At 43.3% G+C, this 12896-nt stretch overlaps 1 protein-coding gene across 2 annotated transcripts in view; it reads left to right on the plus strand.

Moving 5' to 3' along the window:
* Positions 1–3862: 3862 nt before the first annotated feature.
* FAM184B (family with sequence similarity 184 member B) overlaps positions 3863–12896 on the plus strand; it is a 142248-nt gene continuing 133214 nt past the window's right edge. For both annotated transcript variants that reach the window (XM_088021235.1, XM_028087292.2), the window contains exon 1: positions 3863–4009. In XM_088021235.1, the coding sequence (XP_087877361.1) occupies positions 3863–4009 (147 nt within the window). The remainder of the gene's footprint in view (positions 4010–12896) is intronic.

Consider the following 12896-nt stretch of genomic DNA (forward strand, 5'->3'; position numbering starts at 1 on the left):
CCTTCTATGTTTTTCTGGAGCAGAACATCCATGGGGCCAGGATGGGTGTCAACAACGAACAGCATTTGGGGGGATAATGTATCTATTGGCTCGAAGGTGGTATCTTAACTTACAACTTGGCCTTTCCATTATTTTCAGTTAGTAACCCTCTTGTTTGTTCCATCCTTTCTATATATTTTAACACATCTAAACAGTTCTATCTCATAAGCTATTTGCTTTCCCATTACACTTAACACATGAGTTTCGTATGTCCTTTTTGTTTTTCCTGTCCTTTAGAACAGAAATGAATATTCTCAGGTGCCTGAGTGGTTCAGTCGGTTGAGGGTCTGACTCTTGGTTTCAGCTCAGGCCCTGATCAAGCCCCATGTTGGGCTTCGCGCTGAGTATGGAGCCTGCTTAAGAGTCTCTCTCTCTTGCTCCCTGCCCCTCCCCCCACCAAAAGAAAGAAAATACACATAGCAAACATATATGAAACATTTTGCTTAGAATATAAAAAAATTTTTTTTTCAATAAGGGATAGGATAAATATGTTATTTTGTATATAACGGGATACTAGTTTAAAATGGGAATGTATATCTTTATTGACAAAAAAGGAAAAAGATGTCTATTTTATATTGAGTGAATAGGATTAAAAAACATGATGTACAGTATTCCATTTATGTTTGAAAAATGCATTTATGTACACAAATGCATCTAGATGTGTACAGAGAGGACATCTAAAAGAAGCTTCTCTAAAATATTAACGGTAGTTTTCTCTAAGTGTAGGATTAGAGGTAATTTCTTGCTTCTTATATTTTGCTTTATTACAGTTAGTAATGGGAAGAGGGGTACTATAAGAAGCTTACATTTTTATAATCTACAGAAAGAACAAATCAATGATGGCTTTTAAGAATTTCAGATTACCAGCATTGTGCTCTGGGAAGAATAGCCTTCAAAGTCAGATAGACCCAGATCCATTACTAGCTGTATAAAATCGGGTGCTTAGCCTCCCTTATCTTCAATTTCCTAGTCTGTAAAATGACAATGATAGTAAGTACCTTAGAGGAAGTAAGAACGTGTGCTAAGAGCATAGCACAATGCCAAGATCATATTAGTGGTCTAATAAATCTTCCCCCCACACACCCCATATTTGATGCAGTGCTTAATTCCCTTCTGCTCTGATAGTGTGAAAGGACCTACTAATCATAGTGCTAGGAAATCTCAGCTGCAGAGAACTCTTTCCAAGACAGGTCAACTTATAGTATCTTCCTTACTTAGTAGCTGTGGTCCGACAAAGCCTGATAAGGGAATCTGGGGTTTTCCCAGGCTTCCATTAAGAACTTGAAAGTGTAAGATATCCCACTGGCGGGGCGCCTGGATGGCTCGGTTGGTTAAGTGTCTGCCTTCTGCTCAGGTCATGATCCTAGGAGTCCTGGGATCAAATCCCGTGGCGGGCTCCCTGCTCAGCAGGGAGTCTGCTTCTCTCTCTGCCCCTTCCCCTGCTCCTGCTCTCTCTCTTTGTCTCTCAAATGAATTAAAAAAAAAAAATCTTAAAAAAAAACATATCCCACTGGAAAGTATTTTGGCCCCTAGACCTAATAAGACCATATTTAAATAAGTAAAACTTGGGGTTAGATCACAGTCTTACCAAACTTTAGTGTGTATATGATCATCTACAGAAGTGATTCTCAATCCCATTCAGACCTGATGTCATTTTTTTATAATGTTCATGTTACTATACTGAAATTCAGAGATAATTTTTTAAATGAATACACACATTTTTAAAAATCAATATAATTTCTTGACAGTAAGATAAAGAAATAAAAGGAAAGTAATTATAATTAAATGTGTATTTCAATATATAAATGATCTGATATGATTAACTTTATAACATAAAGCAGTATTCGGATGCTTGCACATCTGGGTAGACTCAACCACGAATGTGTGAAATACAAGTGTGTTGTATTGGCAACCAAATAGCATGAGTCATGTGGCCATTGATGATGTGATTTTCCAAAACGGTGCACAACTTTTGGTAAAGTTTTGGACTAAAAGGCTAATTTCCCTCTAGTTTACACAGTGGTTGAATTCCTTTAAAATTTAATGCATAATAAGACCCTGCAGAAACTACTCTAAAGGGAGCTTGTTTAAAATGTGCATTCTCGGACCCTCAACTCCAAGTATTTTGACTCAGGGAGTCTAGCATAGGACCAAGAATCTATATAACCTCCTGGCAGTGATTTTGATTCAGACTTTGTTTTCTAAATGAACTGGGAAACTGAGATGTCTTGGAGAGAGAACCTAAGATGATATACCAGGAACCAAAAACTGTTATATCATTGGCCATTCCTACCCAGTGTAGTATACTGGGGCTAGAGGAAGAAATTTAGAATAGGAATATCTTGGTTTCAGTCACAAATGGGCTACTTGCAATTGCCTGGCTTGGTACAAATGTTCTGGATCTATTTTCTTATCTATAAAAACGGGTATTGTTACCTGCAATGTAGAGGAATGGGATTGTGGTTTCTGAAACCCTTTGGAGCTTGCTTGCTTTATCAAGATGACTAAAACTCTTGATATAAAGCAGTCTGTAAAATGAAATATATTAAGCGTGAAAATTGCTTATTATGGCGATGCTATTATTCACACATTAGGAAAATGTGATCAGGGTGTTGTCACTTTCCCCAAAGCCCACTGTTTGAACCCAGAGAAAGCAAGCCACAAAGAAATTTGGTCGCTAACTCCACTCAACAAGCAAAATAAAAAGGCACAAGCTCGTAATCCTGATGACAAGATTCTAGCTCCATTTGGCCAGTGGCCAAGAGTGTGGATATGGATGAGTCACTTCCCTTTCATTGAGCTCGGTTTACTTAGACATTCAGCTCCATCTGTTAGTCAACTACTCCATTCCTCTTTGCTTCCTCCTTTCCCGCACCTGCTACCAGCCTTTCTACCTCTCTGATGACTTTTCCTCCGCGCTCCTACCGCTTCTGGTACGTTCCGCGCTTTTCTCGTCCCAGATTTCTGTCACCAGCTCCTCGGCCGTCCCTTTGGCTTCTTCCCTTTGTTCGGTGATCTCTGGCGATCCTCCCGCAAAGTCCGGGCTCCTCCCCAAGATGGGGGAAGGGGGGGCTGCCCCCCGACTGGGGCCCACACTGTGCGCTCGGGTCCCAGTACCTCGTCGCGTCCTCGCGACTTGCTCTTACCTCCCTTTCCCTCTCAAGACCTCCCGCCCCCCAACTCCGCCTTCAGCGCCGAGCTCCGAGGCTCCCGAGCCTCCGGCTGAGCGTGCTGGTCAAGGTGCCATGTCACTCGCCACCCGTTCGCCACGGAGAACATCGCCAAGGGCCCTTCCCAGACCGTGCGCCCCGGCTGCCCGACGCTGAGGCCGGCTCTAATTCTTCCTTGGCTTGGGACGCCCACCACGGGCGGGGGCAGTCGCTGCTGAGTCCAGAGCCCGGAGCCCGGAGCCACCCACGTGTCCAAGAGCGCGGCGCGGGGCCAGCGCAAACCTCTCCAAGGCCGGCGGCTCCTAGTCGCGGAAGCTCCACCGTTGCAGGCGAAACCCTCACCCGCCCGAGAGCTGCGCGCGGGTCGCGAGCTGCACGTGCGGATCCTCGGCGCCTCGCCTCAGGGTGCGGGTGCCCGCAAAGCCGGCGAGCCAGCGAGCGAGCGCCGGAGCAGGGAGGGTGGGCTCGCGGACCAGCGGAAAGGCCAGCACCTCGGGTTGGCAGGGGCCGCGCGGCGGTGCGGCCGGCGGGACTGCAGTGCCACCGCTCCCGAGAAAGCCCACACGCTCACACGCTCGCGCGCGCACGCACGTGCACACCGCGGGCAGCGAGAACACGAGCGAGAACCCTTGAGTGTTGGACGCGTTATAGCCATGGCTTCTGTCCTCAACAGCAAAATTCACGCGTCCGGGACTTGCCAGGGCTCCAAAGCTGATGCCTGCGGTGGCGCCGACTGGAGAATGGACTGGGATCCCGAGATGCACGTGAAAATGTGCAAGAAGATCGCCCAGCTCACCAAGGTAAAGTGAGGCGCTGCGGGCGGGCGAGCTGCGCGCCCTGGGGGCCCCAGGTTGGGGGAGGGGGGACGGGCCCAGGAGAGGCCCAGGCTGAATCCGGGCAGAAACTTTGTCTGGGAAGCCGACCCGTAAGGGAAGCGGTCCTAAATCTTGGTAACTTGACCTTCTGGAAGCGCCTCTCTGGAGAATGAGGATCCTGGCCAAGGAAACTCCTCCAGTGCTGAGCAGGTGGTCTGTGTTCCCAAGGTGGGAAACCTAGTTGAATCCGCGCTAGTGTGAGTGCGCGCGCGCATGTGTTTCCTTTGCCAGCTCTGCTCAAATGATCGGCTCTGGAATGTTGTGATTTTATTCATCGTACAGCTGGGGAGGTCATGTGGGCTCTATTTAAACACTTGATGAATTTATTCCTTCATTCAACAAATATTTGAGCTATTTGTTGAGTGCCAACAGCTTGTCTGGCGCCGTACTAAACCTGGAAGGCAGCCCGGGGGACTTACTATCAGACTGGTACAGATGTGTGTAAGAGCATAAATGGGGAAGTGCACGAGTCCCCCATTAATTGCTGGATTACAGAAGACCTTGGGAGGTCAGCCCGCCTATCTCCCTACCTCCTCCCAGGGACGAGACTGAACCTCTCCAGGACCGGAAGAAGACCACCAAGAAGATGCCACATTGCCCTTGGTTAGCTCTCTGCAGCTTCCCTATTAGGAGCTCCTTATTGTAGGTTCCCCTCCTGTGCCTTGTGTATAGATGGAAACAAAATCCCTCTCTTACAAGGTCCCAGTGGGGGAATGTAGCTGTTTGTCGTGGGGTTTCCTTTTGATCTCATAATAAACTCTTGATACCGTGCCTGCTAGTGGAAGGGTCAGGTCCAGATTCTGTCCAGTAGTATATGGGACATGCTCTCTTCTCTATCTCCCTCCCACCTCCCCACACCCATTTTTTTGTAGGTTCACAGGCATTTTCTTTTCTGACTATTTTGCCAGAAGGAAGAGAGCACAGAGTCTTGGAATTGGACACAAGCTGCCTTCTCCCGCCCCACCCATCAACTTCTCTACATTATTTGCATATGAGCCTGTCTCCAAACAGTGATCTCTTTAGTCAAGGATTGAAAAAAGGGAATGGAAATACCCCTTGAGGCGTTGGCATGTGTGGCTGGCACCAACTGATCTAATCTACATTTATCCAAATGTGACATCAACCCCTAAAAAATATTGATTCAAGGCTCTAGGCACAGTATAAGACATGTCTATCTTTAAGGAATCTAAAATGTTTTTGGAGACACAAGTTTTGAAATATGGAAAGAAAACTCAGAGACACTACTGTAATCAATTGCTAAGTTGGGTTTTTCAAACTATGAGTTCTATAGACGTGGAAACAAAGGGTAAATCATATGGGCAGGAACAGTTGGGGAGATTTTATGGAAGAGATTAACCTTGAATTCAGTTTGAATTTATGGAGTGCCTACTGTGTGCTGGGTGCTGTGCTGAATATTGATGGCATGAAACTGACTAAGACACAGTCCCTACCCCTGTGTATAAGAAACACCCGAGCAGATCATTTCAATACAATGTGGTAAGCATTCCACTCAGTAGTATTTATGGCACACCTATTATGTGCCAAGCACTGAAGATAACAGCAGTGGAGAAAGCAGCATGATCCCTAGTGCACAGTAGGCAGTGTTTCTCAAAGGATATTCTGCATTAGAAATCATAATGGATTCTTATTATGTAGTGCCTCTCTATACAATTTGACATTTTAATATTGATATCGATATGCTACCTTTCTTTTGGCTAATGTTTGTGTGTATTTTCCATCTCATTATATTGAATCTTTCTGTTAAGTTTTATTTTAGTTGTATTTCTGACAGGTGAATTTAATCCTTGTGCATTGATTGTGATTACTAATATATTTGGGCTTATTCTTCCATCATGTTTTATGTTTTTCATGTGCTAACCTTTTTCATTCTTCCTTTTCCTCCATCCCTGCCTTCTATTGGATTAGTAAAATGATCTATATTCCCTCATTTTCCACTGCTGGTTTGAGGGTGTTAGGTTTTATTTCTATTCTTCTCAGAATTGTCTTTTATTTTTCAACATACATACTTGACTATAATTTTTTCTAACAAAGTTATTGTGTAATTCTTTCTTCCTGCAAAAGATTTTCTTCTAAGATTTATTTACTTATTTTAGAGAGAGAGAGAGAGCAAGCAGGGGAGTGGGGAGGGGTGGAGGGAGAAAGAATATCTCAAGCAGACTCCCCACTGAGCCTGGGGCTCCACCCGGGGCTCAATCTCAGGACCCTGAGATCATGACTGGATCCAAGATCAAGAGTTGGACTCTCAACCCTCTGAGCCACCCATGCACCCCATTCCTGCAAAAGATTTTTGCAAACTTTACCCATTTAACAGCCCTCTCCTTTCCCATCTTGCCATTGTTATCTAGAGTATTTGACTTTTTTAAATTTAAAAATCATTTTTATAATCAAGTCTTAATTAAATTCACTGACATTTCATCACCTCTCACTATTTTTTCTTGAATCCAAAGCCTTCTCTTTGGGTTCACTTTTCTTCTAGCTGAAGTTCATTTCTTTTCTTTTTTTTTTTTTTAAGATTTTATCTATTTATTTGACAGAGAGAGAGAGAGACAGCGAGAGCAGGAACAGAAGCAGTGGGAGTGGGAGAGGGAGAAGCAGGCTCCCTGCTGAGCAGGGAGCCCGATGCGGGACTCAATCCCAGGACCCCGGGATCATGGCCTGAGCCGAAGGCAGACGCTTAATTGACTGAGCCACCCAGGTGCCCCTGAAGTTCATTTCTTAGTAAACTTTTCTGTAGGGGTCTGGGTGGGGGAGGGAATTCGTTGTATATTTGAAACTGTCGTTGTTTTGCCCTCAGTGTTGGGTGATAATTTATTTGGGTATAAAAATCTGGTGAACATTTTTTTCCCAAAGCACAGTGATGAAGGTACTCCATTGTTTTCTGGCACTGGTTGTTGCTGGTAAAAATTTAGACTGTTTCATTCCTTTGTGGTTAGTCTGCCTTTCTCTTGATAGCATTTAAGATTTCTGTTTGTTTTATTTTGGTGTTTAGCAGTTTCAGCAGAACTTTCTAGATGTTAGTGTACTTTCTGTTGAGGATTGGTGTGCTCTCTTTAATTCTGAAAAATTATCAATGATTTTCTCTTCAAATAATGTTTCTTTGTCATTGCCTACATTCTCTTTTCTGGAACCGCCATTAGGTCAGTGAGGAAGCCTCTCCATCTATATCCTGAAATGTGATTAAAAAATTCTTTTTGCCTCTGTGTTGCATCCTGGTGAATTCCTTAATCCAATCCTTCTTTTCACCAGTCCTCTAAATAAGTTGTCCAGCCCAGAGTTTTTCCCGTCTTCAAGTCTCAAGTCCTGTTAAGTTTTAGAATTTCAATAATTATATTTTTCATTTCTAAGATTACTAATTTCCTTTCTGATTTTAATAACTTAATTTTTCCAGTTTTATTGAAGTATAATTTGCATATTATAAAATTCATCTATTTAAGTGTACAATTCAACATTTTTTGGTAAATGTTCAGAGTTATTACATTATAACCATAATCCAGGTTTCAGGACATTTCTATCCCCAAAGAAACCTATCCTATTTGTAGTCAGTCCCCATTCCCACCCCAACACCAGGCAACCATTAATCTACTTTCTGTCTCTATAAATCTGTCTTTTCCAGACACTTCAACTCAATGAATTGATATAATATATGGTATTTCCATCTGGTACTTTTCACTTAGTTGCTTAATCTTAGCAGAATGTTTCTGAGGTTCATCCATGTTGTAACATATGTCAGTCATTCATTCCTTTCCATTGCTCAGTAGTATCCCATTGATGGGTGTGCACTTTCTGTGGCAGACATTTGGGTCATTTCCACTTTGGAGCTATTGTAAATAATGTTGCTACAAACATTACATTCCTATGCAAGTCTTCATGTGGACACACATTTTCATTACACTTGGGTAGATACCTGGGAATAGAATTGTTGGATTGTATGTTAATTTTTTAGATTTTATTTATTTCTTTGAGAGAGAAAGATAGATCACAAGCAGGGGGGTGGGGAGGGGCAGAGAGACAAGTAGACCCCCCACTGAGCAGAGAGCCTGACACGGGGCTTGATCCCAGGACCCCAGGATCATGACCTGAGCCAAAGGCAGACACTTAACTCGCCACCCAGGTGCCCCTGGATTGTATGTTATATTTATGTTTAACTTCTGAAGAAACTGCCAAACTATTTTCCAAAGTGACTATCATCTTACATTGTTTAGCCTACTTTTCCAAGAAAACCCAGTCCAACCCCATGCTCCCAGTTCTCGGGTTACAGTGAAGTACATTACTTACTCCATGGTTCACTTATTTTCCTTCATTTTTCTCCTGATGTTTACTCTCCTGGTCTTCATCTCTAAAAGTTGAGTCCTACTTATCTATTGTCTCACTTCCCCCAAGAAAAGCCTTTGAAAAACCTGCCTTTGAAATTAACCATGTATTCATTAATTATTAATTATGCATTCATTATTTTTTTCTTACATCTGTTTTTCCAGAAGTTCGTACAATGCCTGGCACATGGTAGACGCTCAGTAAGCTTGTTAAATTTAAAGTTTCCTCCCACAGATTTGGTTAACATTTCTTTCATGATATTTATCCATCTGATGTCATAGTTGATTTGTATATAGTATGTCCCTTAAAAATCATAAACTCTAATTTATTCACAGTACTTTGCACCTGGTAAACATTTAATATGTGTTAGGGTAATAAATATTCATTCACACGGTTGTTCAGAGTCCAAGGTACACATTAAAATCACCTGGGGAGCTTTTAAAAATACACCAGTGAGGGGTGCCTGGGTGGGTCAGTCGTTAAGCATCTGCCTTTGGCTCAGGTCATGATCCCAGGGTCCTGGGATTGAGCCCCACATCGGGCTCCCCGCTTGGAGGGAAGCCTGCTTCTCCCTCTCCCACTCCTCCTGCTTGTGTTCCCTCTCTCTATCAAATAAATAAATAAAATCTTAAAAAAAAAATACACGAGTGAGACAACTAGATGGATCCTAGACTGGAGTCTCTACTGGAAGGAAAAATGCTGCCAGGAGACAGTCAAGTCTACTGACAAACTGGAATACGATGGTAGAGAAATGAAAAGTGTATGTCAATGTTAAATTTGCTGGGGTTGAAAATTTACTATGTGGCTATGCAACAACATATCCTTATTCTGAGGTAATGCACATTGAAATAGGTCTTAGTTTAAAAAAAAAAGATTATTTATTTGAGAGAGAGTGCACGCACACATGCATGTGCAGGGAGTGTGGGTTGGGCAGAGGGTCAGAGGGAGAGGGAGAGAGAATCTTAAGCAGACTCCTCACTGAACACAGAACCCAATGCAGGGCTCGATCTTACAACCCTGAGGTCATGACCTGAGCTGAAATCAAGAGTTGGACACTTAACTGACTGCACCACCCAGGTGCCCCAAAATAGCTCTTCTTTTAAGGACATAACTATGATGTCTTACTCTCAAAGCATTTTATTTTATAAATAATTTAAAAATAAATAAAATTTAGAAAGAGAGCAAATGATAAAACAAATGGGACAAATGTGAAGCACAGGTGAGACTCAGTAAAGGGTATGGAGATGTTCTTTGTACTGTTCTTTTTTTGGCAGTGTTTTCCTAAGCTTGAAAATCATTTCCAAATAAAAAAATTTAAAATAAACACAAAGCCTAACAAGGCCCCGGGCCCCATCTGTAAAGGAGAGGAGAGAGAAGTGACAGGCATTGCTCTTTTCTCAGGGCCCCTCAAGAACTCTTGATGTTAACTCAGGGTCAAGAACCATGTTTCAGAGCACTTGAAGCTTTAAGTAGTAAAGTGGGCACAGAGGAGTCATTTGGGCCAAACGAAGTTCCAAATCCATTCCCCCACTAAAGCCTTTGGGAAAGCATGAGGCAGGTTTGCCCAGCCCTGATCCTGGGCCTGTCAGGCCAGTCTCTACTTTTTGCCCTGTCCTAACAACCTCCAGCTAATTCTTTTTTTGGTGGGGCTCTCCACATCCTCATACCCAGAAGGCTTGGCATCCCTCACACCTAGGGATTCCCCAGTTCCAACTTTCAAGGAGACATAGAATGGCTTGTCCCAAATAGAAGCTTTATATTAGACCAAGAAAATGAATGGGAACGTGTGCATTCCCTCTCCATGAGACATCTCTCGAACTGAAGACTGACTCTCAGGAACTGGGACCGCAAACGTGATAACCACATATACGTGGCACTCCCTCCCATCTCCCGATCAGAGGAAGAGTGCCCAGGAGGCAAGGAGCCATTCTGTCAGGTGCCAGAAGCTGCCAAGCTAAAAGTGTAAGGAGTAGAATAACCCGACAGGACCCTCTCAGGCACCCCTTGAAAAGGATCTCTGCCAGTCTCTTGGAAGACCCTGCAATCAAGGGCCTGCAACTTCCGCATATTAGGAATACCTTATGATTTTTTTTTTTAGTGTTTATAATGTTTTCTTTTTTTTTTAAAGATTTTATTCATTTATTTGAGAGAGAGAATGAGAGATAGAAAGCACGAGAAGGAAGAGGGTCAGAGGGAGAAGCAGACTCCCTGCTGAGCAGGGAGCCCGATGCGGGACTCGATCCCGGGACTCCAGGATCATGACCTGAGCCGAAGGCAGTCGCTTAACCAACTGAGCCACCCAGGCGCCCTATAATGTTTTCTTTTTGAGCTTCAAGGCTTTATGTTAGTTCCTCACCTCCTCTTTTATTATTTATTTATTTTATTAAGTATAGTTGAGACAATGTTATATTAGTATCGGGTGTACAACATAGTAATTGAGCAGTTTCATACATTGCACAAAGCTCAAAACAAAAATCACTGCATGATACATTATTACAAGACTATGCTTCTTGTGCTATACTTTCATCCCCTTGACTTATCTATTTTATTTTAAGATTTATTTATTTTAGAGAGAGAGAGAGAGAGACAGCACGGTGGGAGGAAGAGGGGCAGAGGGAGAGAATCTCAAGCCGACTCTCCACTGAGCACAGAGCCCGACATGGGGCTTGATCTCACCATCCCGAGATCACAACCTGAGCCAAAACCAAGAGTCGCACTCTTAACCGACTGCACCATCCAGGTACCCCTTGACTAATCTATAACTGGAAGTTTGTACCTCTTAATTTCCTTCACCTCTTTCGCGCATCTCCCCAACTCTCTTCCTCTCTAGGAACTACCAGTTTGTTCTCTATATTTATGAGTCTTTCCGTATTGTTTGTTTGTTCATTTGTTTTATTTCTTAGATTCCGCATATGAGTGAAATCATACGGTATTTTTCTTTCTCTGTCTTATTCCACTTAGCATTGTACCCTCCAGATCCATCTGTGTTGTTGCAAATAGCAAGATTTCATTCTTTTTTATAGTGTTTGTGTTCTTTGCAAAGGTTTTGACATACTTACTCATCCTCTTGTGCACAGCAGTTCTGCATAACAGGAGGGAAGCACCGTCTTTAATGGAGGGAGGAAAAATACGAGACCCAGGAGAGAGGGCCAGCATTCTTGCCTGACGTTACATTAGTATGTATTGACAGAACCAGGACATCCAGAACCCAGTGTTGGCTGTGTGGGTGGGGGTGGTGGAGATGATATTTCTTCCCTGGTCATCCTTATGTTTCCATAAGCTCTCCCAATTATCTTCACTATTTTTTCCCATGGAAGGAGAAAGGTGTATCCAATTAGTGAGGCTGAGAGCAGCGATTGGGCAGAGTTCTTTCCTCATCCTCCCTTTTTCCTCATGGAGTGATCTTCCCATAGAAGCACACATTCTGCTCTGTCTGCCATGCCATTGATTTTTACATGATCTCCCCCTGGTCCAACGTCTACTAAGACATGTTAGCAGAGGGGCGCCTGGGTGGCTCAGTCGGTTGAGCATCTGCCTTTGGTTCGGATCATGATCCCAGGACTCTGGGATCGAGTCCCACGTCGGGCTCCCTGCTCAGCAGGAAGGTTGCTTCTCCCTCTCCCCACCCCCTCGTGCTCTTTCTCACTATCTGTCTCTCACACACACACACACATAAATAAATTATTTTTAAAAAAAAGGTTAGCAGAGACAGTGATACTAACGTGTGGGGGAGATAGTGGATGTCTGTAGGGATGAAGTGGGTGATATCGTTATGGAGAATAGGTCCTGGGTATAATCAGAAAGATTAAGGAAAAACATTATAATTTCTTTTTTTAAAAGTTTTTTATTTATTCACTTGAGAGAGAGAGAGAGAGAGGACAAGAGAGAGCATGAGAAGCGGGGAGGGTCAGGGGGAGATGGAGAAGCAGACTCCCGACAGGGCAGGTGCCAGTCGCAGGGCTCTATCCCAGAACCCTGGGATCATGACCTGAGCTGAAGGCAGATGCTGAACCGACTGAGCCAACCAGATGCCCCAAAACAATTCTAATTTCGACGCAAAGTCATCTTTTCAGTCAATTTAAACTTGATTTATTTCTAGAGGGATACTTCTTACTCTTATTTATACTAGTAAATATAGATGAAAATTAAATGAGAATAAACATGAAAACACCTGGAGAGCTAATGAACAATTTTGGAGTCTACCTTGGACTGTTCTTCCTCCTGATTCTTACATGGCTGGGATCAGTTAAAAGACCATCTTTTTAGAGAGGCCTTTTCTGACCTTTCAATGCAAAGGGGCCAACTTTCCTTATCTCTGATAGGAAAAAATAGGTCTTTCTTCCTTGATGATTTGACAGAGGAGGTTTCACTAACTTAACGTGGAGCATCTCACCCACAACTGGTCATAGCGTGAGCTTGATAGATACTGGTTTCCCTTCCCTTTCTGAACGGGAAGAACTGCAGAGGGACAAGACTCTTG

Source organism: Eumetopias jubatus, unplaced genomic scaffold, assembly GCF_037043125.1.
Source record: "Eumetopias jubatus isolate StellerSeaLion01/CBP00866 unplaced genomic scaffold, mEumJub1_p1.0 scaffold_2, whole genome shotgun sequence".
Classification (NCBI taxonomy): domain Eukaryota; kingdom Metazoa; phylum Chordata; class Mammalia; order Carnivora; family Otariidae; genus Eumetopias; species Eumetopias jubatus.